Source organism: Lathamus discolor, chromosome Z (assembly GCF_037157495.1).
Source record: "Lathamus discolor isolate bLatDis1 chromosome Z, bLatDis1.hap1, whole genome shotgun sequence".
Classification (NCBI taxonomy): Eukaryota; Metazoa; Chordata; class Aves; order Psittaciformes; family Psittacidae; genus Lathamus; species Lathamus discolor.
In genome coordinates, this window is record NC_088909.1 from 95,613,322 (window position 1) to 95,637,762 (window position 24,441).

Below are 24,441 nucleotides of genomic sequence, written 5' to 3' on the forward strand. Positions count from 1 at the left end.
CCCGCTCGGCGCTCAGCTCCCATTGAGCGCCCGCCGCCTCTGCCGCGTCCCCATTGGCGCGCCGCCCTCTGGCCACGCCGCGTCACTTTCTCACACCATTTCCCCCGCCTTCTCCGCGAGCCGCCGGCCGGCCGGAGGGCGGGACCTGTGCGGCGGCAGCTGTGATTGGCGGGCGGAGCTGCCGCACAGGCGCAGGGGCGGCGGGGCTATTTAAAAGGCGCCGCACGCTGGCGCCCGGTGCGTTCTGCCGTGCGTGAGGACGGGCGAGAGCGGGGCGCAGCGAGTGACACCGGTAGCCATCGCCTGTACCAGGTGAGTGCGGCTGGAGCTCTGGGAGTCCTGCGCTTCTGCGGCGGACCCTCCATCGCTCCTCGGCCGCGGGGCTAGGAGGGAGCGGAGCCGCCCGCGGGCTGGGTTGGTATAGCTGGGAGCAGTGTTCTCAGTGGATGCAAGCGCGTTCGAAGTGCCTGCAGTGCGGCAAGAAGGGGAGAAAGATAAAAAAGAGTGAAAAAAGAGAAACGGAGGCGTGCCTGGGTGTCTCTCCACGCGTGTGGCTCTCTTAACGCGGGTGCCAGCACACCCACCGCGTCGGGCGCTGCCCGGAGCATGGCGGAGCATCGTCCGGGGCAGTGCGGCGTGGGGCGCTCCCCTCCCGGGGCAGCCGCCTGAGCCAGACTCCAGCCGAAAGAGTCGCGTCCCGGTGCCCCGGGTGCTGCTCCCGGGGGAAGCCTCTCCATCCTGAGTGAGCCGTGGCGGGCGGCTGCTGCGGGACTTGACGGGCTCTGCCCGCAGCTCGCTGGTCGGGAGAGCGCTGAAAGCATCGGCACTCTCGGCGTGTCAGCCTACCGCCTCTCAGTGTCGCGACAGAGCGACTAGCCGAAAAAGGCTGGGTGGGCGTATCCCCCTGCCCAGCCTCCCCCTCACATGCCACAGGTAGCGGGCGCTGCATCAGGGATGCTGTCGCCTTCTTCCATGATGGCGCTTGTAGCCCGGTGCAGGCACCCCGGCACACACCCGGGTGCGGGCGCAGTCCCAGAGGGTGCACACGGCGAAGTATGGGGGGATGTTTCACTGCAGAATTCAAGGCACCGTCCCTGCAGCTTGGGCTTGTTCCGCCGTTGGCCGGTCTCCCCGCAGCTCCCCCGCTCCTGTCGGGATGAGCGGTGTCCGGTACCGGGGCGGGTACTCTCGACCCGGGTGGAGGCAGCCACCTCTCGCGGCGTGAGCGAGTTCTTGCAAGCTCCCGGTGCCTCCCGGTGCGGCGGGGTGGCTGCCTGATGTCACTGCTGAGGCTGCCGGATCATCGGGGGGTGACCTATGAAGAGGGGCTGAAGTGTCCCGCAAGTATCCCTGCTGCCACCTGAGAGGTCGGTCTGTCTGCCAGCTCCCCCTTGAGCCGGGAGCTGCTGAGGGGAGCCGCTGAACCCATAGCAGCATTGTCCGTGGCGAAAGGCTGTAGGCTCAGTTCTTAACTTCCAGCCAAGTGTTCCGCAGGAGTGAAAGACTACAGCGGGAACTGATAAAGTCAAATTATTGGCAGAATATTCACAATTATATAAATATTATCAAATATATCAATATATGTACCAATGCATATTCTTAAATGTGCAATATTTGACACAATAAAAAAATATACAAAAATACGCAAAGACAATGTAAAGCACCAGTTGTGGTGAGATAACATTTCTGGCAACACTAGCAGAAATTGGTGGCTCTTTCATGCTGCTTGTTCATTCCCTACAGAATCCTGAGGGGACACAAGACAAAGCATTCTTAAGTGTCTATACGAAAACCTTTGGCATTCTCAGTCTGTTAAAAGAAATCGTACTTTTGAGAAACCTTTTCTTTTCAGTCAAAACTGAGTTATGCGATGTTGTTTGCTGGTTGACCAAGAGGACAAAAGGCTGTTTGTTTTGCATTAAGTAAACAATTTTTTTTCCCTGTAATGACTAACTGGCTTAAGCTGTCCTGTTTCCTTCAGTGACCAGAGCAACTTAATAAAGCCATGATTCTCCTTGCAGTACAGCCGGTAGCCCTATGACTGCTGCTATCTGAGGTATGTTTGGTGACCTTGGTATTAGGTGAGCCACAAAAAGGAGCCTTCCTTTAGCTCTCTTCTGCAGAAAGCTTTCTGGTGAAAGAGGCCAAGTCCTTATGTGCTGCATGAGTTGGCTTTTAGTGTGTAACTTTTAAAGAAAATTGAACCTCTTGTGGCTTGCTGGCTCCTGGAGCAGAAATATGCTCTGCTTTGGGCTCAAGGCTTGTCCTTGGGATGGCTGCCAGACACTGTGCTGAGCCAGCAAGAATGTAAATTTCCTTTTTGGCCCCTGACCCCTTTTGAAGAAAGTGAGGTACATTGTGCCGGAAAGAGCTGGACCCCAAGGCCATTTCTGCAGCTGGTACCTTGGGTTCTCATTGTTGGTGTTGTGTCTGCCCTTGTACAGGGAGCTGGAAAGCATCCTTCTCCCCTGCAGCGCCTGTGCGTATCTGGGATGAAATGATGTCCTCGGAGCAAGTTTTGGACCACAGTGCTGCTCTGTGGCCCCACAAGATGCATGTGACTTGCTCATTGTGCTGCTGAAGAGGGGACCTGAGCTTGTCCCACAGCTCCTGGGGAGTCTCTGGATCACCACACTCCCTTCCCTGCCTGTGGCTTTAGGAAAGCTGTGATGGCCACTCCATTTCTAACAGTGTAAACCCACTGCTATGCCATAACAAATCATTAATCCTGCTCACCAGCTTCCTGGAGGCAGAAATATACAATGATTTGGGTAGGAAGGAACCTTAAAGATCACCCAATTCCAACCACCCTAGTATGGGCAGAGACACCTTCTGCTAGACAGGGTTGCTCAAAGCCCCTTACAGCCTGTCCTTGAACACTGTCAGGGATGGGGCAGCCACAACTTCTCTGGGCAACCTGTGCCAGTGTCTGAACATACTTGCAATGAAGAACTTCTTCCTAATGTCTAATCCAAATCTGCCCTTTGCCAGTTTAAAGCCATTCCCCCTTGTCTTATCACTACATGGCCTTGCCAAAATTGCTCTTCCAGATTTAGTAGCCCCTTTAGGCACCGGAAGCTGCGCTAAGGTCTCTCCAGAGCCTTCTCTTCTCCAGGCTGAACAACCCAACTCTCTCTCCTGTCTCTGTAGCAGAGTTGCTCCAGCGCTCTAATCATTTTCGTTGGACTCCCTGGACTCGCTTCAGTAGTTACACGACTCTCTTGTGTTCCCCCCGAGCTGAACGCAGTGCTGCAGGTGAGGTCTCAGCAGAGCAGAGGTGGAGTCACCCCCCGTGTCCTGCTGGCCTCCTTCCGATGCAGCCCCCCTCACAGCTGTCCGGGCTGCAGGAGTGCCGAGCGCCTCCTCAGGGCTGCGGGCAGGGCGCCTAGCGCCGCCGTCCCGAAAGAGGAGCGCGACGATCCTCCGGCGCCTGCGCACTTCGCGCCTGCCCGATCCGCATGCGCGGCCGTCCGCGCCGGCAGCCGGCGATGGGATTCCGCACCGTGTAAGGGCCGGGGCCGGGCCGTGCCGTGTCGGGTCGGGCCGGCGGCGGTGTGTGTGTGTGTGGGGTGGATGGCTGGCGGTTGGGCCCCGCTCTGCGGTGGAAGTGGGCGCTGCGGGTGGGATGGGGCGTGACGCCCTCACGCCACGCCGGTGGCTCCTGGCCGTGTCCTAGGCCGGGTCACCGGTAACCTTGAGGCGTTTGTGGGGCCGGGGTGGGGCGGGTTCCTCGCCGCCCTCAGCAAGGCCGCGGCGGTGAGCTGAGGGGCTTCGGGACAAGGGTGGGTTGAGGGCGAGGGGGTCGCGGACGGGCACAGGGTGTGGCGAGTAGACCGGAAAGCATGAGGTCGGGTGGCAGCGGGGTGAACGGCAAACGGCTTGTTTTGCTTCAGATCGTGGTGGTGAGCTGTGCGCTCTGCGGCGCTTCGGTGGGCAGCTTTAAATAGCGTTTTCCTCCCCTTCACGCGTTTTAATAGAGGCTGCAAATGACGGTTTAGGTACCTTGCAGGTATGGTTGAGTGTGCTGGAGGCAGTCGAAATGGTGAACCACACGCTCGGACTTCAGTTTCTTAAGAACATAACCGTAACAGACAACACTTAAAGTTTTCCTGATGCTTGTCTTAATATGCATCCTGTAAAGTCGGCATTCCTGCAGGGATAGACTTTATTCCTGTTGTGGTTTAACCACAGCTGTCAGCTGAGTACCACTCAGCTTCTCACTTCCCCCCACCCCTCTCAGTGGGATGGGGAGACTTGGCAAAAAAAGTAAAACCTGTGGGTCAAGATAAGAACAGTTTAGTAATTAAAGGCAATATAATACTCCTGCTAGTGATAATGAAAAGGGAAATAACTAAGAAAAACCAAAACAAAATAAGAAAACCGTAATAAGCACAAGTGATGCACAGTACTATTGCTCACCACCCACTGACCAATACCCAGCCCAACCTGAGCAGTGATCAGTCCCTTCTGGGTAGCTCACCGCAGTTCATGTACTGGGCATGCTGTGGTATGGAATACCCCTTTGGCTAGTCTGGGTCAGGTGTCCTGTCTCTGCTCCCTCCTGGCTTCTTGTACCCCTCCTCACTGACAGAGCATGAGACTGAAAAGTCCTTTATCAGGGTAAGCACTACTGACTTCGGTGTGTTACCAGCATTACTTCTCAGACTAAAGCCAACACACAGCACTGCATGAGCTATTAGGAAGAAAATTAACTCTTACCTCAGCCAAAATCAGGATAGTTCCTTTAAACAGCTTGCTAAGGCTTTATGGAAGAAGTTGGGTCAGTTTGATGGTAGTTGCAGCTGTGTATGAAAGTGACAAGTGCTCTGTAAGGAAATGAGCAGAACTACAGAAAGGTGGTACATGCTATATAATGGGGATGGGGCTAAAGTAACAGGATGTAAAATATCCTTCAGTGTAGTGACAATAAACTTACATATCCTTCAGTGTAAATATCCTTCAGTGTAGTGACAATAAACTTACAGGGTTAAAATAAGAAAACTTGGTCTATGAGGAGGAATCCCTTTGTATTTATTTTGGTATGTGAAATGCTCCTCAAGGCCTGGTGTTGGTAGTTCCAGTGTTCTGGAATACCAAAACAGTATGCTTAAAAAAACCCCCAAAACCCAGCCCAACCAGAAATGAAGAAAAAAGAACAAACATCAGAAAAATGCCTGCTTTTTATCTTTGTTGCAAGTATAAACAAACTGGCTTGTTTTAAGGCAGAGATAAAGGCTAAATTTTAAACCTAAGTTCTGAACTAGCAATGTCTAAAAAAAAAAAAATAATCCCGTGTTTCTAGCTTGGTTGTGTAAAATTGAGACTTTACGTATAAGCAGAAATACAATAATGAACATTAATATGAACTAATTTCTCAACACTTGTTAAGCATTTGGTTTGCTTTGGTGAAATAACTTGGGCTTAACTTTCATCTGTTCATCTCCAGGGCTGAAATCTGTGTTTTCACTTAAAACTACTTCTTAATATAAAAATGTTACAGAGCTTCTAGTGATGTTTACAGTACGCTCAGACCAGATTCTCCCTAGGGGGCAGAGGCTTGCCTTTTGCAAATGACTTTGCAGAATACCTGAAATAATAACTTCTTCTGCAAGCCTGCAGAAAGTGAAAGTAGGTCTGTCAAAATGCATGTGAATAAATCAGCCTTTTTTTTTTTTTTTTTTTTTTGTGTGTGTGTGCGTCTGTGTTTTTTTTATTTTATTCCTTAAAGATCTACCACAATGCCTGGGTCTCTTCCGGTGAATGCTGAATACTGTTGGCCCAAAGATGTGGGAATTGTTGCACTGGAGATATATTTCCCCTCTCAGTACGTTGACCAGACAGAGCTGGAGAAGTATGATGGTGTGGATGCTGGGAAGTACACCATTGGACTGGGCCAGTCAAGAATGGGGTTTTGCTCTGACCGAGAGGATATCAATTCTCTCTGCCTGACTGTGGTTCAGAAGCTGATGGAGAGGAACAGCCTTTCGTATGATTGTATTGGGAGGTTGGAGGTTGGAACAGAGACGATAATTGATAAATCAAAATCTGTAAAGACTGTCCTGATGCAGCTCTTTGAAGAATCTGGTAATACAGATGTAGAAGGCATTGACACCACCAATGCGTGCTATGGAGGCACTGCTGCTCTTTTTAATGCCATTAATTGGATCGAGTCCAGTTCTTGGGATGGTAAGTTCAGAGTATTTTCTTGGAAAAGTTACATCATCCTCTGGTTTTAGGTAGCCTACCTCATAATGACAGTGTTCATGTTTAACTGTGTAAAACCCAGAGGTTAAACTGTTTTTCCCTTCTGAAGTCTTACTCTTAAATGCACTGGACTTTAAGTTCAACTCCAGTGGGGAAAAAAAAAATGATGACATGGTTAGTAATCACTGGTCTTTCCCTGTAAATTTCTGTGGCTGCTAAGTAATTGAAATGTGGGGGGAAAGGTCAAGATGGAAGAGCCCCTTAAATAGTGGGGTCATGACCTCTGTGACCAACATCTGAAAATTGCAGATGGGTGTTAAAGTATGCTTGATTCTTAGCTATTTCTCATTATTTGTGTGTGGTTTTCACAGGACGCTATGCACTTGTTGTTGCTGGAGACATAGCTGTGTATGCCACTGGAAATGCCAGGCCAACAGGTGGAGCTGGTGCTGTTGCTATGCTGGTTGGTCCAAATGCTCCGTTAATTTTTGAGAGAGGTTAGTCCTGTGGAAAAAAACAAATTCTGTTCATTCACATAACTGGATCTGTTTGGAAGCCTGTTTGTTGTGCTTTGCTTGAGGGCTGGATTGAGTCCCACCATGTCAGAAATTGTGCTGTCTGCTCTCACTCTGGGCTAACTTGGGCAAGTCCCATTATAGGATGCATCAAGGAGCAACTAGAGATGCTCATGCCTGTTTATTTCCTTGGGGATTCTACAATAAAGTTGTCAAAGAGTGTGCCTGAAGTGCTATGAAAACCTGCTTAATGGGGGCCAGATATTGCTTGTTTCCCCAAATGTGTTAAGTGATACGTTCAATAATTTTTGTCAATTTCTGTCCATTAGGGTTGCGTGGAACCCACATGCAGCATGCATATGACTTCTATAAGCCAGATATGGTCTCTGAATATCCTGTAGTTGATGGCAAACTCTCTATACAGTGCTACCTCAGTGCATTAGATCGCTGCTATACTGTTTACCGCAACAAAATCCATGCCCAGTGGCAAAAAGGTATGTAGCCTGACCTGGTGATATTGCAAGATCTGGCAATTATTGGAATGTGTCTCTGTGCTGGCAGTGTACTTTCAGAGTTTTAGCATTCGGTCTGAAGACTAGTCCCCATCTTGGTTTTGCATGTTCTGAGGCATTTCAAATGATTTGTCTCTCCCATAAGAAATGTTTTACATCTGTTCTGGTATGGCTGAGTACCTGATAGTAAGCAGCAGTCTCTAGAAGTTTATCTTGGTGTAATGTATAATACCTTGCTTTAAAAAGCATGTCATTTCCACCCCTTCATGTAATATGCTCTTAAGATATTGGAGTTAATATTTAAGTGTTATGTAACTATACTAATTTTATGGTTTTTTTAACCTCACATGTTTAGTAATTGCTTTATTCATATTAAGGGGCGTAAGGGTGAAGATTAGCTAATTAAATGAAGTAGACTATTACATCAAAATGCTGAAAAGGAATAGGGAGATTTTGTTAAGCTTATAGCTTTTTCTTCTAGGAGGTCAAGCATCATTAGTTGGTGCAAAAGATGAGTAAGAAACTAACCTTTAAGTAGAAGTAGCAGCAATGTTTTAAATGATCTTGACAGCCATAGTTAGTCTTACTGTAGTCTCTTGTATGGTGATGTGATACAATCACTAGTACCCTGCCACCCTGTATTTTGTTTTCATATTTGAACTAAGTGCTAAACATAAGTTGTAACACAACATTTCTGCCATTTCCAGAGGGGATAGGCAGACGTTTCACCTTGAATGACTTTGGATTCATGATCTTTCATTCTCCCTACTGTAAACTGGTCCAGAAATCTGTGGCTAGACTCTTGCTGAATGATTTTCTCAGTGACCAGAACCCAGAAACAGCAGATGGTATTTTCAGTGGGTTGGAGGCTTTCAGGTGAGAATGGCTGCTATCTTCCTTATTCGTATGATCTTAACTTGTTACACCACCAATGTGTGTCTTTACTTTCTGTAAAGTAATTTAGTAACTGGTTATGAACATCTGTTTTTTTTTAATAGGGATGTAAAACTTGAGGATACATATTTTGACAGAGATGTGGAAAAAGCTTTCATGAAAGCCAGTGCAGAACTCTTCAATCAGAAAACCAAAGCTTCATTACTTGTGTCCAATCAGAATGGAAATATGTACACCCCTTCAGTCTATGGTTGCCTTGCCTCTCTTCTAGCCCAGTAAGCAAAAAAATAATGGGAAAAAGTCATCATAGCTTTTTATATGTAAGGTTATAAAAGGTTTTTGTTTCAGAAAGCCTTTTGTAAAAGTTCCGTATAGCAAACCTTTTCCTACTAGATTGCCTTAAGCAGAAAGCCTGAAGTTAAAAAAATGCACAGTTGGGTTCAGGTGAAAAGCAGATTCAAAAGTTATATGTCAGAAGCTGATCTGAAACAGCTACTTCCTGCTGAAGAAGGATCTTATTTGTGAGGTAGTATCTTTACCCAGGCTCCACCTACCCTAACCTGCCCTCCTCCAAAAAAAACTCCACTGCAGTGGCAAAGAGAATCAGAATGCCTTCTCTGTTTCACTTACAATAAGCAACGCCAAATTAAATTAGGGGCTTGGGAGGGGGTTGTTTGGTTGGTTGTTGTTTAGGGGGTTTATTTTGTTTGTTTGGTTTTTTTTATTGGGGGGGGGTGTTTTTTTTCAGTGACAGACTTTTACAAAATCATGTTAAGTTTAAACTAAGCCATTCCTCTTGGACCCTTTTTTTTTGTTATTCTGACTTTGCCTTCCAAGATGTAATTGTTCATTTGAGGCTTTAGGTCACTTAAGAAGGAAAACTGGTGGCCTTCTGGATAATATTGTGGGCATTTCCTTGCTCTGTTTCACTTAGGCAGCTTTGGAAGTCATCACATAACAGCCACACCTGATGCTGTTTAAAAGTCACTTAAGCACGTAGCATGTGAAATGTGTATTGTAGTCAGTATAACTCACTGGCCACTTCTGCTGAGCTAGCTGCACTTCCTGGTTACTTAAATTTGGCGCTTTGGCTTAATTCTCACTTTAAATAACTGTTGCTTGGTTTGCAGGTACTCCCCAGAGCAGCTTGCAGGACAGAGAATCAGTGTGTTTTCATATGGCTCTGGGTTTGCTGCTACGCTGTATTCCATCAGAGTTACGCAGGATGCCACTCCTGGTGAGTGAAAGGAAGAAATGTTAATTAACTCCCTTGCACAGCTCCCTGCTAAATGCCTCATAACACTACGCACCAAAATAAGTAAACCTGCAGAGCAGTGCTTAATTACAGTAATGCTAAACTGAAGATGTTCCAATTCCTTGGAATGTTTAAGTGTCTTCTTGGGCAAATAAGTAATATTCTTCAAATTCCATTACTGTTTTGATGGAGTAATTAGGAATATTTTCAATGACAAAAGGTTTAGCTATTGTAATGCAAAACATTTTGAATGAGATTGAAATGTTAACATGCTAATATGCAGTTCTTGGCACTGGTGCGACCTTACATGATGGTTCTGTATTGTAGGTTCTGCACTGGACAAAATTACTGCCAGTCTGTCTGATCTCAAAACAAGACTTGACTCAAGAAAATGTATTGCACCAGATGTCTTTGCTGAAAATATGAAGATTAGACAGGAAACACATCATTTGGGTAAGAGCTTCATAAGTATAAATTGTTTGTAGTCTCACAGCAAAATGCTCATCACTTAGTTCACTTGACTTTAAACTGTTAGGGTGTAGAATAAAGGAAATGTCAAACTTCTTTCTACTTCTGACAGCTTGTGTTCATTGGTCCAGGGAGGCTGACATGAAAATGTAGATTTGTTTTTTGTTGTCTTACTGTGTCCAAACTTCAAAGCCCTGTGCTGTGTAAAACTTGTTACCAGGAACCAATTAACAGTGTGTTACTGGCTTTGTTACAGCCAACTATATTCCACAGTGCTCAGTGGAAGATCTCTTTGAGGGAACTTGGTACCTTGTGCGTGTGGATGAAAAGCACAGGAGAACATATGCACGGCGCCCGCTCATGGGTGATGGACCGCTGGAGGCAGGCGTTGAAGTTGTCCACCCAGGCGTTGTTCATGAGGTGAACGCTCGGCACTCTTTTAAAAGTTGAAGCTAAATGGTGAAACGGTTTGTGTGTTTGTCATAGCATGTGCATGTATGTTAAAGGAGGAAGTGGTTTCACAGGTTATATTGAATACTTAGCTAATCTATGTAAGTAAAAGACAGAAGTGAAAAAAAAAAATGAACATGGCATTTTAAAATGTACATTTCATCATAACAAGAATGAAACTGCACAAGAATGAAACAAGAACAAAGTGGCTCTTTTCACGCTACCGGTTTGCATGAAGCATGACCAATTCAGTTGACTTAAAACGAAGCCGTCCAGTGTAGCATGAATGTTGTTGAGATTTGGACTAGCCATGAAGTATGGATGTCTGTGAACTAGAAAACTGTATTTAATGTTTTTTTTCCCTTCTTCTTAGCACATCCCAAGCCCTGCTAAGAAAGTGCCAAGAATCCCTGCAACAACAGAATCTGAAGGCGTTACTGTTGCCATTTCCAATGGGGAGCATTAAGATACCTCTGTGAGGTGGGGAATGAAACAAGGTGTGAGGGTAGGGTGAGAGAGGGAGAGGATTGCAGTAGTGCTAAAGTTTCAGTGCACAGTAGTAGTACTTCATTGGAGAATGGAAAACTGTTAAAGCTCCTTGAAAAGCTTTGTCATGCTGATGTTTATAGTATTTTCAAGACACTAAATTCAAGAATATACTGGGGATGGAGGGACTTGCCAGGGGCTGTGTGGATTCATTAACATGTCCATTTTTATTTTTTTTTCAATTGCTGAGTAGTAGCTGTAGTCCATTATAAGGTGTTTGTACACAGAAAAAATCTTTTGCTTGCTCTTTCCATTCAAAATTACTTGAAACCTACACTGTTAACTTCTACTGTTAACTTCTACTTCAAACCTACACTATTATTCTACTGTTAACTTCTACTTTAAACCTATACTGTTAACTTCAAATGTGTGGCAAGCTAGTCCAGGCTTTTCATGTTTGGATTCTCAGTGCCTTGACAGTAAGCTGTCTTCAGAATACTGCGCTTCTCTTTCTCTCTACCACCTTCCCTCTTTTCTGCCAGTCTGCATCCCATCACCCCATTGCTTTGGGAAATGCAATCAAGTAGCACTCATTGCTGGAGAAGAATCTCTCTTCCCTGTCAGAATGACTGGATCAAGAATGGCTAGACTGACAGGTGGTTTTCTTCCAAGAAACTTTGTGACCTGCTGTGTTAGTTGCTGTGGGATTCCTCTGAACACCCATAATGTGTATTTTGTGCCAGCTTTATAAATCACAGCAGCTTGGGTGGAAAGAAAAAGAAGGGAGGTAGGGATTTTTTCTTCCAAAGATACGGGTTCATTGATCTGGCATCTTTCGGGATTGTCTAGTAGATACCATTTGGAGTACTGTATAATTTCTGGTTTCCTCAAGGTAAGAAGGACATGGAGCTGTTGGAGCAAGTCCAGAGGAGGATGATAAGGGGCTTGGAGCACCTCCCATATGAATACAGGCTGACAAAATTGGGACTGTTCAGCCTGGAAAACAGAAGGCTGTGTGGAGACTTCATAGCAGCTTTCCAGTATCTGAAGGGGGCCTACAAGGATGCCAGAGAAGGACTCTTAATCAGGGACAGTAGGGGTAGGACGAGGGGTAATGGATTCAACCTAAAACAGGGGAAGTTCAGGTTAGACATAAGGAAGACGTTCTTTACTGTGAGGGTGGTGAGGCACTGGGGCAGGTTGCCCAAAGAGGTTGTGGATGCTCCATCCTTGGCAGTGTTCAAGGCCAGGTTGGGCAGTCTTGGGCAACATGGTCCAGCGTGAGGCATCCCCGCCCATGGCAGGGGGGTTCGAATGGGATGATCTTAAGGTCCTTTCCAACCCAAACCATTCCATGATTCTATGGTTCTATAATTACCTAAGGCAGCAGAATTTTCATACAGGACTTCTAGATATTATGGAGCTGTTTTAATTGGCAAACGAAGAAAGGGAGAAACATCACTGTGTCTGGAGCACTGGCCTCTCACTAGTCTTTATATAATACATTTCTGAAAGACTATTTCTGACTCTGAATTTGGCTTTATACCTTGAAATCCTTCTGACTAATGGTGATACTGTAGGAGTAGGGTCTTTTTTTTTTTTCCTCCTTTCTTGTTTTTTTCCCAATATGCAAGCTATCAATTTTGCAACAGGTAGATATACTGTACTAATGGGGATTCCATTCTGGTAGATTTTTTAAAGCCCAGATTGGAAATTAACTATGACATGAGCCTTGTAAGCTTGTAATATATACATATTTAAATTGAGCTAATGTACAGAATGAAATTTTGTTGGATTTATTTCTTTGCTAATTCTACAAAGCTGCATTATCTAATATAAAGTAGCAAAAAATTACATGTCTGTTAAATTACAATTTTTTTGTGTGTAATGAAGTGTTTGTATTACCTGTCACTCACTAGGATTTGATAACTTGCTGTATTTGTACAGTCAAGTCTTGGTAAAATAGTTGTTTATTATAAATTGATGGATACTAATCTGTTTGTTCTGCTGAAAATGATGGAGCAATGATGCATGATGATAGTGCTTGCAAGTACTTTGGTTTAGGTTGCCCTCGTGAAACTTAACCTTGGCACCAGGAAAACAAATTGCCATGGAACAAAGTCCATTGCTGGCAGTGGACAAGCCAGGAAATGAGCTACTGGCACAAAGTTACCACAGGGGCCTCGTGGTTTGTGAGGCTGATCCTTTATTAAAATAAAGTTTGAGATATTTGAAACCTGTTGGAGTAGTGCTGACTCATTATATTTTCAGGATGAATTTTTGTTTTCTTTAACAGGATAAAAAGAGGAAACTGTCCCTGTGAAAATCTGAAGTTGTGGGTTCACCAGCTGTGTGGACCTTCTGGATCTTTCTTCGTAGTATCATTCCATTATAAAAGTGGAAAGGGTTGCTTAGGCTGGTGGGAAAACATTATTGTAGGGCTGTGTTTCAACATAATGCTTTCAGAGGAAAATGGTTTATAGCAGAGGAATTCATTCACAGCTGTCCTGGGTTCAGCAGTAGCAGTTATTTTTCTCCTTAGTAGCTAGTGCAGTGCTGTGTTTTGATTTTTTGGCCTGGGAACAGTGCTGATAACACCGATGTTTTCAGTTGCTGCTCAAATGTTTGGTCTGGCCAAGGACCTTCTGAGCCTCATGCTCTGCCAGGGAGGAGGGGAGGCCGGGAGGAAGCAGAGACAGGGCACCTGACCCAAACTGACCAAAGAGGTATTCCATACCACAGCACATCATGCCCAGGATGTAACGGGGAGTGACCCGGAAGGGCTAGTTGACTGCAGGGTTGGAGGAGGTATCGGTTGGTGCTCATCTGGGGGGAGTGGGGCGAGTTACTGGTCGGCTGGTGTTGAGGTGTTGTATTCTTTCCCCTTGTTATTTCCTTTATCATTATTATCATTGGTGGTAGCAGCAGTGATTTGTGTGATACCTTAGTTACTAAACTGTTCTTATCTCAACCTGTGGGAGCTGCATTCTTTTTGATTCTCCTCTCCATCCCTCTGGGAGCAGGGGGAGGGCAAGAAGTGGAGGAGTGAGTGAACGAGCTGTGTGATTTATGGCTGACTTTGTTTAAACCACCACAACAGCTTTATGAAATACAATTCATCTTTATTACTGTCCTATGAAAGATTGTATTGTTTTATCCCCCTCAGAAAAATCTGTGAAATGGTATTGATTCTTGCTTTGTACTTACCTGAGCCTCACTGAATCTCTGTTTACCAGGGTTGGCTTTTCAGTCATTTTGTGGCTCATTTACATTAATTAGCCCTTTTAAAGTCAACTTACCATCTCATCAGTCCCCCATAACAGATGAGACATCCTGCCCTTAAATTTGAAAGCACCAGCTGTACCTCTAAGCCTTATATTAGTTTATTTTCCTTAACTAAAGAAGGACAGGCTCTGCATCTTAGCTTGGGCATGTCAGCTGTGCCTGTTCAGAGAAGGACAGCTACTGCACTCTTCCACTTTTTGCATTGGAGCTCATCATGTTGAGGATGAAAATATAAAATAAACAAAGCTGAAAATCAGAATATCTACATCTTGGTGATGCTTGGAACAATTGGAGTTGTCAGGCTATCCAGCTTTTAACTTGCAGTGGTCAGAATCAGCTTTTGCTGCCAAAGTATAATGGCAGGACTTGATACAAGCCTGTAATGCTCAATCTATAAGCAGATTTTGTTATTGGTTGCGTCCAGCTTACTGATACTTAAGAGCTAAAGCAAGCGTTTAAAAATGCATGAGTTTTGGAGTACACTTAAATCGTTCTTTATTGGAGTGCAGCTGAAGTCTAAGCTGCTGGAATCATCCAAGTAATGGAAGGTGGTAGCCCAGTAGATGGTAGCCAAACCAGTTCTGCAATAGGAATTGTGACCACACATGTAGGGTTCAAGCAGCATATCCTAATTTGCCTTTTGTAATTGTGACAAACTGGGAATGGTGGTCAACAGCACCACTGTTTGTTGTTTTTTTTTTAATAGAATTTTAAAGCCCATAGAGCTCTGTTATACACGTATCCATGTTTAATTTGCTGAGAAGTTTTAAAGAAGAATTTACAGTTGTTTAGATTACAGTCTAGTTTCTGCTTTAGTTTTCTGCAAAAAACTGTCCTGGTTTGCAGTGGTAAAGTTGTATCAAGCTGAGGCACAACTTTTCAAGATCTTAGCTGTAACCTGCCTGTAGTATGTTAAATGCAGTACTGTTTGACCTTTACTAAAAGGTCACTTCAGCTAATGATCTCTTACCTGTTCCAGTTGCTGGGGTTCTTGTACTGGCTATACCAAGTCTCTGGAGCAAGGGGCAAACAAATGAGTGAGAGCGGTGTATTTGAGCACTTCACTGTGAGTGGAGAAATGCAGAGATGAGGCATTCTTGGTTTATTCAAAAGTTACAAAAAAATGTAATGCCAGAACTTGTTAATAAAACCCTTTGTTAAATATGCCAATAATAAAGCCTGCAGTGCAGTTTATAAAATAGAACACAGCTTGGATGTGTTCTTCATCCTGCTGTAAGAATGGATTCCTCCCCCCAGGTCTTGTTCTTTGGGGTCTGGATGGGACATGATAGGAACACATTCGAGTGCCCTTTTCTTCTGAACTTTGTGCAGAACGATTCTGTAGACCCCTGTTACTGAGCTGCGCGCATCTCTTCCACGGTTGTTTTGAATGTGCTCTTCTGTGATTCCCAGATCTTCAAGAATATTTTTTACTTCGACATCTTCCTCTTTGAGTGTACTGATGTCTGATAAGTACCTCGGATCCAGTTTAAAGGGCTGTAAAGGTTTAGGGTACTGTATCCCTTGCATCCATTCACTGTTCATGATAAGTTTGACAGAGTATCGTTTGGTTGGTACTGGCTGAAGGACTCCTTTTATCAGTTTCTGGCAAGTTTCTGAGAGGCAGGAAGGCAAACTGTATGTCCCTTCAAGAATGCACTTTTTCAGTTTGGCCACTGTATCTGCCCGAAATGGCATGATACCTGTTGTCATGAAGTATAACAGGATTCCCAGTGCCCAGATGTCTACATAAATGCCAACATAGTTTTCATCTCGGAAGAGTTCAGGGGCAGCGTAAGGAGGAGAGCCACAAAAAGTATTTAAAGTTTCATCTCTTTTACTTACTGTGCTGAATCCAAAGTCTCCCACCTTAACGCAGGTGTCACTTGTGTAGAAGACATTTTCTGCTTTTAGGTCCCGGTGAATGATATTATTCTCATGCTGTAGAGCAGGAGGAAGATTTGGTATTAGCTTGTTCATCGGGAAGTTCTCAATGAAATTGAAAAAGTATTCAAAGAAAATTAATTCTCTACTGATACAAAACCAATTGGGTGGGTAGAAAAGATGGAAGAAGGATGCTGGGGTTTTTAATGATAGCTTTCTCAACTTGTTAACTAGTACCAAGTATTTTCATGAAGCAGATCTCTGGCATCATGGCTAATCCTGAAAGACCAGGTATCTTCATGTGCAAAATCTGTAACTTTTTTCAGGGTTCAGAACCCTTGCTTTAGCAATTACTACATTTCTGTAATGATGCAACTAGCAAAAATAATTGCAATTTTGTATATATTGCAAGCTTCTGGACTTACAAAGTGAAAGTGTTTACCAAGTGAATGTAATCACAGACAAAGTAAGAAGGACACTGCAGTTCTGTTGCATGATCTAATGTCCTGTGAGGAACTGGTGGTGGCAGAAGGACCACACACTTGTGCCTTGTGGTATTTCTTGTTGCAAGAAATAACCAAATGACACCAAGTTCAGTGCCATCTTCTAGTCTTAGAATCTAAAATAAATACATACACTGTAACTTGTACTTTTTTTCCCTTGGAAATGCCAGAAGTAGCCAAGGACTCAAACTGAATTTTCTCTGCTTAGTGGCGATATATACCTGTCTTGATGAAGTAAGGGTTTAGCTTCATATTTGAACCAGCAAGAACAATTGATGTGTCTGAGCACTCTGCCCCACCTTTGGAAGTCACGAAGTGCAGTGTCTGAAGGCAATAAGGAAAACCTTCAGCGTCATAAGTTTTTTAAACTGCTATCAATGATGGCAGAGATCTTCTGTCGTTACTGTGGACTGGCAGCACTGAGATTGGATTTAAGTAGTCTGGATTTTGTGGCTTAGCAAAATTAAAACGTTTTGTAGAAGTCTGTGTGTACAACTGAAGAGGTTGGCCAGCTTGGTAGGTCTGGGCTTAATGCTCAGAAATAGATGTCATCTTAAAACAGAAGTTCCAGTAGCTGCAGAGTACCTGTGCTATGGAAAAGGTGTTGGAGCTAATTCAGCACTCACAGGAGATTTTATAATTTTGTCAGAATATGTAAAAGATGCAGACTGTTTATACATGAACAGCCTGCACTGCAGTTTCTAGAAGCCTGACGGGGGAACACCCTTGCTTTTGACTTTGCTTGAGGCTATTAAGTGGCAGACTACAAGCCACTGGGGGGCACCCTGAGGCAAGCTTTAATGCACACCACTTTTATTTCTCAGTCCTGCAGAAAAGTCTTCCCGTGGTTTTATGCTGTTGTTTGAAGAAGCTGTAGTTACTACACAAAGTTCAGAGGAGATGGTACTGGAATAGTCTATTGCTTCTCTTATGCCTTCACAAGATGCTTTGGGCTCTACATAAATAGCATCATACTAAACCCAGACACTGAAGACTAGGCAAGGGGGAGTGACTTGCTGGGTGTTAACTTGACAGATCTGTGCCAAAGCGAGGATTGGGAATCAACTGTCTCAAGTGCCAGTCTCTCCCACATACATTAATAAACAAGCTAGACATTTGCAGCACCTGACAAGCCTCTTCTGTGGAACACTTCTAGCAGAAGAGTGACTGAGCCTATGTTTTGAAATAGCTGGAGGGAGGAAATGAAGATGTGTTAGCTGGCCCCTGCACTAACTTAAAGCAGACAACAGAACACTGTTGCTAAAGGGATGGTTCCACCCACCAGGTGAATCCCAGGTCAGTCTCCTCCCTAAAGCTGTCAACAGAGAGCAGTCACTGGAGGTGCATGTGAAAGCTCTCTCTGATACCTTTAAGGCATCTTTTCTGTAGCTGTTTGCTCTTCAGAAACACGGTCCTGAAATCTTGGTGAGAGTAAAACTACTAGTTGAAAACCAAAAAATACATCCACAAAATCTGCTACTGTAGTGACAGGCAACAAGTCTGTAGAAGATCAACTTACCATGTGCTTCACAGCAGACACAATCTGGGAGAAGATTATTTTACACTCCGTCTCTAGCAGCTTGCCTTCTGTACTGATTTTAGTGAAGAGCTCCCCACCTCCTGCATACTCCATCACCAGATGCAGTTTTGAGAACGTCTCCACAACTTCATACAGCCTGATGATATTTGGGTGGTGCAGTTTTTCCATGCTGGATATCTCACGAGACAGCAAACGTTGAGTCTTCCGGTCTAGCTTTGTCTTGTCCAAAATCTTTATTGCGACTTTCTCTGAAAAGAAGAACGTTCTTCCATGTTGTTAATGCAACAGGCGCAGTTGGTAATTCCATCTACTCACAACAATCCTTGATTATAGAAGTGCAATGAAATTCCACCTCTGATCAGTATAAGCTAAGCTGCAGAGGCCTACTAAGCCCTGCAGACTTTCACACACACCCATGCCCTTGTCTACAGCATCCTACCCACTGCTGAGGTAGCTGAAGTCTGGTAGTGTATTGCAAGGGATGATCAAATCATCTGGTGCCTTAGTATGCTCGGCTGCTGTCAGGCTAATGTGTGACTGATGGCCACAGTTGCATCATCTGCTTTTAGTGTCTAATGCTGGTAGAGAAAGTCCACACTTTCTCCTTTGTTGTTAGCTCTTCCGATGAGCCAGGCCTGAGCCTGGTAGCTCCAGACTAATGGAGGTGTCAAATTTAGGTGCTTTGTTTCAGAGCAGACAGACAAACTTGGGTGAAATTTTGGGTCTCTGGCAATAACCTGCAGGTTAATCATGGAGAGGTGTTTTTAAGTTGGTGCGACTTAGAGAACTCTTCCCTAATTTCTTATCCTGTATCCCCCTTCCCGAATTCTCCATTACCAAAATCAGTGTTGTAGGGGTTTGTCTTTCTCAGGATAGCTGTGTCGGTTTTTCCAACAGGTTCTTGCATGAGTAGTTCTTGGTACTGTACAGAATACAGGAAAAGTACAGTTTTATGTCTGTATGCCACAGTGGGCCATGAATCCACATCACACACAGATTTTGAGGAAGGGAAAGAACACAGTGAGGTAGCATAAGTTCCAGGGATCCTGTAAGACAGCAAATCTAGCTGTCTTATGCTGTCCTGGTAATACAAAGCTGCTGTTAAGTTCTGCATGTTTCTGTAGCCTATCTACAGTGGAGCCAAGGGCCGCAAACCAGATACACATTTGCTGCTGCACCATATCATCAGGGTAGCTCAGAGCAGAATGAAAACATCAGCTGCAATTGCCCTCATGTTTCTGTTTTAACTGGTAGGTTATGGCTTTTTTCTGCACTCTACTGAATGCATCTGGTATGGGAAGGATTAGCCTGTTTAAAACAGGTTTACAGTGGCTTTGTATAACTTGTTAGGAAAACAAAATTAAATTGGATCATGGCAGTAAAAACAACTGTTTATTCCTGAGACGAAGGTTTTTCCCCAAGAATATCTTAGTTAAGCATTCACAGATATCTTAACAATTAATCAGTTCCATAAGATTTTTCAGGAAAAAACCCACTTCAGCTTGGTATCTATTACATAGCAGTAAATGAAAAAAAAAAAGAAAATATTGTTTACTTCCTGCTGAAGAGTTAGAGGGCTATCACATTTGTACATGTGTTCTGGTATACAAGCATTCAAAATATTTTTTACTAAATATTATAAAGTTACTTAACTCAAGTTTAGTATTTCATCACTATCTAAAGGAAGTGTTAAGGACACGTATGCATATATATCTGTACAGATCAAGTAAACTCCATGTTTGGGATATTTACCTTTCGTAGTAACATATACATATAAATTGATCTGCCTACTGAAGTGCAGACTTTCAAGTAAATGTGATTCTTGTGAAAGGTGCTGAGTTGTCCCTTGATGTGCCTATTGTCAGCAGGGAGCCTTGTGCTGAGACTGGGCAGTCTTCCCCACGCTGCTTCTCTCTGACCTGCTCCACGCCTTCTAGTGAGCCCCTTAGGAAACCAGGCACATACTCCTGCCTGGTGCTGGTGGTGAACTGGGAGGAAATGCAGCTATTGAACGGTAACCACACATGACACTGATCCTGGCAGAGCTCTGACTGATGACCTAGTGGTGAAAGACTAAAACTCTTGTCACATTGGTAGCATATTGATCACCTAAACCAAGAGGAAAGGGCATCCTTAGGTAACATTTGCACAACTAAATGATGAGATACTACAAGGATGACAATTCTTACAATCTTAAGTATGTAATTGCATCATTACCTCTTAATTTATAGAAGTTGAGGGCATTTAGGCTTAAAAAAAATATAATCTTTTAGGTTAAATTCCTTCCCTTTCCTTTCTCTGGAATTTACTACTCCTCCTGGTCAGTTTTCTTTCAAAGCTTTAAAAGAGAAAGAGTGTGGAATAAAAAAGAAAGAAAGAAAACATCTAAACCAGAAGGGCCTGATGCTGTTCACACACAAGGACTGAGCTCCTTTGAATCTGCATCACTGCAATTGTATATGCATGATATGCAAAGAAACAAGAAAACCAGCCCTTCCAAAAGTGTAAAAACCCCAACACCTTCCTTTTCTTTTTTTAAACTCATTCCTGCTGCTTAAAAAAACCACCTTGGTCTACAAACCCGAAATTACCCTTGCATGGCAGCAGTGCTGAACAGAAGGGCATTTTTAGCAGCAAGCATATTTACCAAAATACTAAAACTGAGTGGCAAGAGATTTTAATTGACTATATGCAGAATATGCTGAGGTTTGAAAGGAGCTAGCTGATATATTACAAGAAATCACTTCAGGAAGAAGTGGTGTGTGCTATGATGGCAAAAGGAAACAAAACACAAACAGAACCAAGTTAAAATTGCTTGGGCAGCAAGAAAACAAAAATAAGGAAACTAGATAGCTGGACATAACTGCCTTTGCAGTTGGTGTTTCACATTAGATTGGGTTTTTACTAGCTGTAAAATTGCATCTTTACTAGCTGTAAAATTTTGGATGCTCTTAATTGCATCTATTCAGCTGTGCTTTCACACTACATTTGTCAGCTGTAAGGTATGTAAAATGAAGGTTACACAGAGCTTCGTAACCTAACAGTCCTTACAAGCAACTCCACAGGTCTCTGGAGAAAAGCTCTGCCAAAATTCAGGTTAATAAAATGGTCAACACTTCTGAATAACTCAATCACACATCATAGCACTGAAGATTTTCCTGTACCCTCTAAGCAACCAAGACAGCCCTTGTGAGAGAAACAAGGTCCTTCATCCCTTCAACCAGTATGATATTGCAGTCTTTTCATTTCTCCCTTTACAAAACTTCTTCCCATACCCAGCCACAACAGACCACAAGGGACACAGAACAGCACACACATGCAATTGTTACAAAAGCTCATCTTAGTAAAAAACAGAATTGTTTCCTTTTTTCAAATATGGTGATATAGAAAGACAAAAGACCATACTTAGAACTTAACACCATGACAATAACTGAAGAGCTGAACAGGCCCCCACACATACTCCTTCCCCTATCACAGGGACTCAAAAAGCATTAATAACAAAGCCTTTGTGTTTGTATAATAAGCAAAAAAAAACCACCTTGTACTCATTAGCACTGTGCAGGAACATCACTTCAGTAACAACACAATGGTGTGCACCCACTGGAAAAGCAGACTCCTCTTTGTGGGTGGTGGCGTTGTGCGTGTGCATGCATGCGCACACGTGTGCACACGTGAGCATGTTCCTATTCCCCTACCCACGTACTGTACATTATGAGGACAGACTGAGTCAGATGATGTTTATCCTGAATCCTTCCTTCCTCATGATAGTTGCAAACTTAGTATCGAGAAATTAACTCCTTGACCAGTGAACATTTTAACAAAAAAATAAAAAGCTACTAGCAAACATAAGAAAACATAATTTGAGAGATTTCTGTTGAAAAAGAACTTTTAAAAATTTACTCATTTTATTTTGGTATTAGTTTATCCAAACTTACTGTATACATTGAAGTTCAAATTTTTTCAATCCCTCAGCTCTAAATGTTAAAGCATCCTGTCTCCTAACTAAGTTTGACAGGTAAAAGGTTCACCCAGACCAAATTTATAACTTCCTTTCATTAGCATTCCTCCTGTTCCCAGTACAGGAGCAGCATTTCCTCCAACAGTAAACACAGTTTTCTCTGGAAGAAAAAAACCAAATCACAAAAGAGGAAATAACTCGCTGTGGGCCAAGCAGAACAGATGCTTTTCTGAAACAAGCAAACCCAAAAATGCACACCCCGTTAAAGCAACCCTCAGGCAGGCTTAGATTTGGAAAAAATAAATACCATCAGCTCCCCACTTTGCTTCCCAGTGCAGCAACAGCTGCACATGAGGGATGAATGTGAGCTTTCACACCTCTGCAGTCAGGGCTGGAAGAAGTGGTTAGAGAAAAAACAACAGGTAACAGCGCATGAAGGCTTTGGGGTATATCTCATTCTCTGTCCTGTGAGATGATGGAGGGAAGGAAAGTCTTTTTGAGAAAAAAGATAGTAGAAAACAGGGATATGGGGAAAATCAGTCATCCCTGAGGGAAAACACAAGTTTCTGTTATTGTCAGACAGTCAGAAGCAGAAGAGAAACAGGAGAGATGAAGACAAGTTCTTAGTTATACCTATAACTGAGGTGTTTCCTGCAGTTACCTTGCCTTTCATGTTCTTCCTAGAAGCAGTATATAGGATGCATCTCTGTACTAAAAAAAATCATTGATAATTCAATACAAACCCTGGGCTGGCTGTACCTGAGCTCATTGCCCTGCGCCTGCTCAGCCTACACCTACAGCCCTGTCCCAGCTTTTTACAGTATTGATCCACCTGCACATGAGCCAGCAAAGCAGATGTAACATTTCTCACCAAGTTTACTGTGACCAAATAAAGGCTTTGTCCATACTAGTTGAAGTGGCAATAAAACAAAGGCAGCCTGGCTAACCCTTAGCCAGGCTGCCCTTGGGGGTTCACCACATACAGGCCTGCAGCCCATGAGCTGGGGCAGGGAGGAGGGTAGAGGGGCAGGACAAGCTGTAGGAGGGTAAACACAACACCATGCTTTGAAATGTGGAGTGTTTGAGGCACGGGATGAGATGGGTCAACTCCGGGAACTACAGAGATAAACTTTTGTTTAATAGTTGCCATCTAGAGAAAATGCTTATGCTTTCTTTAAAAGCTGATCCAAATGTAAGCATTTACCTGTGACTATACTTCAGATGCACTCAACAACAACAAAACAAGAAACATAAGGTTCAGACAGCATCTTTCTTTCCAAAGAGGGCCATTTGTATACATTCAGAACTAGGGCATCAGAACACAGGTGCCCCACACACCAGTGCATACCTTTGACTAGGGAATGAATTCCAATCTTCACTTGTGAGAAACTGCCACTTCCTATTTCTCCTCTGACTCGATAGAAGCCAATTCTCTTTCCCAGGGTTAATTCTTTCACCACTTTTTCATTCTGGGACATGTCATGCATTAGTTTCTCAAATGGTGTCAGCCTGTGCTCCCTGTCCTCTTCCTCTCCTCCGTAGCACTCCGGGTGCCCATCGTCTTCTCCACTGTCCTCACGATGCCACCTGGAATAGCAACGTTTTCCAAGACTTCCTCCATTCATATATCCTGTTGTCATAGTCTATAGGGTAGTCACTTCCCCATTTAACAAGATGTTCCAATAAGGAGTTTAAATTAAATAATTCTGTATGAATATGCAGTCCTGCACATAATGAACACTGTGACAAACTTAGCTAAAAAAGCAGCTTACTGACAGTCCAAGGATTAGTTTGGAATCACTTCAGAAACAAATCTGGCACATCGACATATTGCAGTTCTGTTTGAAATCAAACATAAAACTGGAAGCTGTTTACATCCATCTCTCACTAACGGATTTAATACATCAGGACCTTAATCTACAAGATAAATGAAGCTTTGCAATTAAAACTGTAAACTTGGTGCAAGAAAGCAGCAAGTTGCTGCTACTATGCAGTACATTTGACACATGCAAGACATTCGACACAAATTTTCAGGCTTTAGCTTGCTGCCCGGAAAACTAACTTGATAGAAGTCAAACAAACAGCTGATAAACTGCTCTGAATAAATCCAGATGTTTCCAGTTCATTTTGAATAGCTGATTTTAACAGGTTCTCCTTGAGTCTGGTACCAGTCCAAAAGCTGAACGTAGGGTTTGCCTTTGATTCATTCTTCAGCCTGTGAGCTTGTCAGAGTGCCTTGGAAACATCACTGTGCCTTGAAGCCTTGCTGTAAAAAGTTTGCTGCCCCTCTGTTTCCTTCCCATTGCAGGTTTCACAAAGCAACTGACCCTGAGAGATGACAGGAAAAGCATAATCTGTGCACCAGGCAAAAGAAACGCTGCACCTCAGTATCCCTGCAGTCACATGGCAGGACAATACAGGATTAAGTAACTGCAATGTCACGTTAACCCTCCTTTATTTAGATGAGCTTTCTTTAACGCCTTGAGC

At 43.7% G+C, this 24,441-nt stretch overlaps 2 protein-coding genes across 6 annotated transcripts; one reads left to right on the forward strand and one right to left on the reverse strand.

The window, feature by feature from the left end:
- Positions 1-204: 204 nt before the first annotated feature.
- Positions 205-15,273, forward strand: HMGCS1 (3-hydroxy-3-methylglutaryl-CoA synthase 1). Of its 4 annotated transcripts, XM_065661299.1 has the most exons (11): positions 3,426-3,505; positions 5,729-6,186; positions 6,576-6,701; positions 7,049-7,213; positions 7,939-8,107; positions 8,230-8,400; positions 9,256-9,362; positions 9,708-9,833; positions 10,105-10,268; positions 10,672-10,778; positions 13,081-15,273. In XM_065661299.1, exons 1-10 carry the CDS (start codon positions 3,459-3,461, stop codon positions 10,762-10,764), a joined length of 1,626 nt encoding a protein of 541 aa, XP_065517371.1. In that variant the 5' UTR covers positions 3,426-3,458; the 3' UTR covers positions 10,765-10,778; positions 13,081-15,273. The 4 variants fall into 4 exon arrangements, with proteins under 4 accessions (XP_065517372.1, XP_065517373.1, XP_065517371.1 ...); XM_065661300.1 differs by lacking the exons at positions 3,426-3,505; positions 13,081-15,273 and adding an exon at positions 205-312 and having other exon boundaries at positions 10,672-13,020; XM_065661301.1 differs by lacking the exons at positions 3,426-3,505; positions 13,081-15,273 and adding an exon at positions 3,149-3,255 and having other exon boundaries at positions 10,672-13,020.
- Positions 14,973-23,670, reverse strand: NIM1K (NIM1 serine/threonine protein kinase). 2 transcript variants are annotated; one of them, XM_065661302.1, is made up of 4 exons: positions 23,303-23,389; positions 18,834-18,918; positions 17,976-18,244; positions 14,973-16,010 (listed from the first exon to the last, which is right to left on the reverse strand). In XM_065661302.1, the coding sequence occupies exons 2-4, from the start codon at positions 18,901-18,903 to the stop codon at positions 15,261-15,263; spliced, it is 1,089 nt and encodes a 362-aa protein (XP_065517374.1). In that variant the 5' UTR covers positions 18,904-18,918; positions 23,303-23,389; the 3' UTR covers positions 14,973-15,260. The 2 variants fall into 2 exon arrangements, with proteins under 2 accessions (XP_065517374.1, XP_065517375.1); XM_065661303.1 differs by lacking the exon at positions 18,834-18,918 and having other exon boundaries at positions 23,303-23,670.
- Between the last annotated feature and the right edge of the window lie 771 nt (positions 23,671-24,441).

What these genes read in the sequence shown, in the direction of transcription:
- HMGCS1 (XM_065661299.1), top strand. Translation starts at nt 3,459, where the DNA reads ATGCGCGGCCGTCCGCGCCGGCAGCCGGCGATGGGATTCCGCACCGT. An exon ending in CCATGCCCAGTGGCAAAAAG is followed by an intron (nt 7,214 to 7,938) that starts GTATGTAGCCTG and finishes TGCCATTTCCAG; the next exon opens with AGGGGATAGGCAGACGTTTC. An exon ending in ACCCAGGCGTTGTTCATGAG is followed by an intron (nt 10,269 to 10,671) that starts GTGAACGCTCGG and finishes CCTTCTTCTTAG; the next exon opens with CACATCCCAAGCCCTGCTAA.
- NIM1K (XM_065661303.1), bottom strand. Translation starts at nt 23,594, where the DNA reads ATGACAACAGGATATATGAATGGAGGAAGTCTTGGAAAACGTTGCTAT. An exon ending in AATTCATTCCCTAGTCAAAG is followed by an intron (nt 18,245 to 23,302) that starts GTATGCACTGGT and finishes TCTTCTTTTCAG; the next exon opens with AGAAAGTCGCAATAAAGATT. An exon ending in TGTCTGCTGTGAAGCACATG is followed by an intron (nt 16,011 to 17,975) that starts GTAAGTTGATCT and finishes CCTGCTCTACAG; the next exon opens with CATGAGAATAATATCATTCA.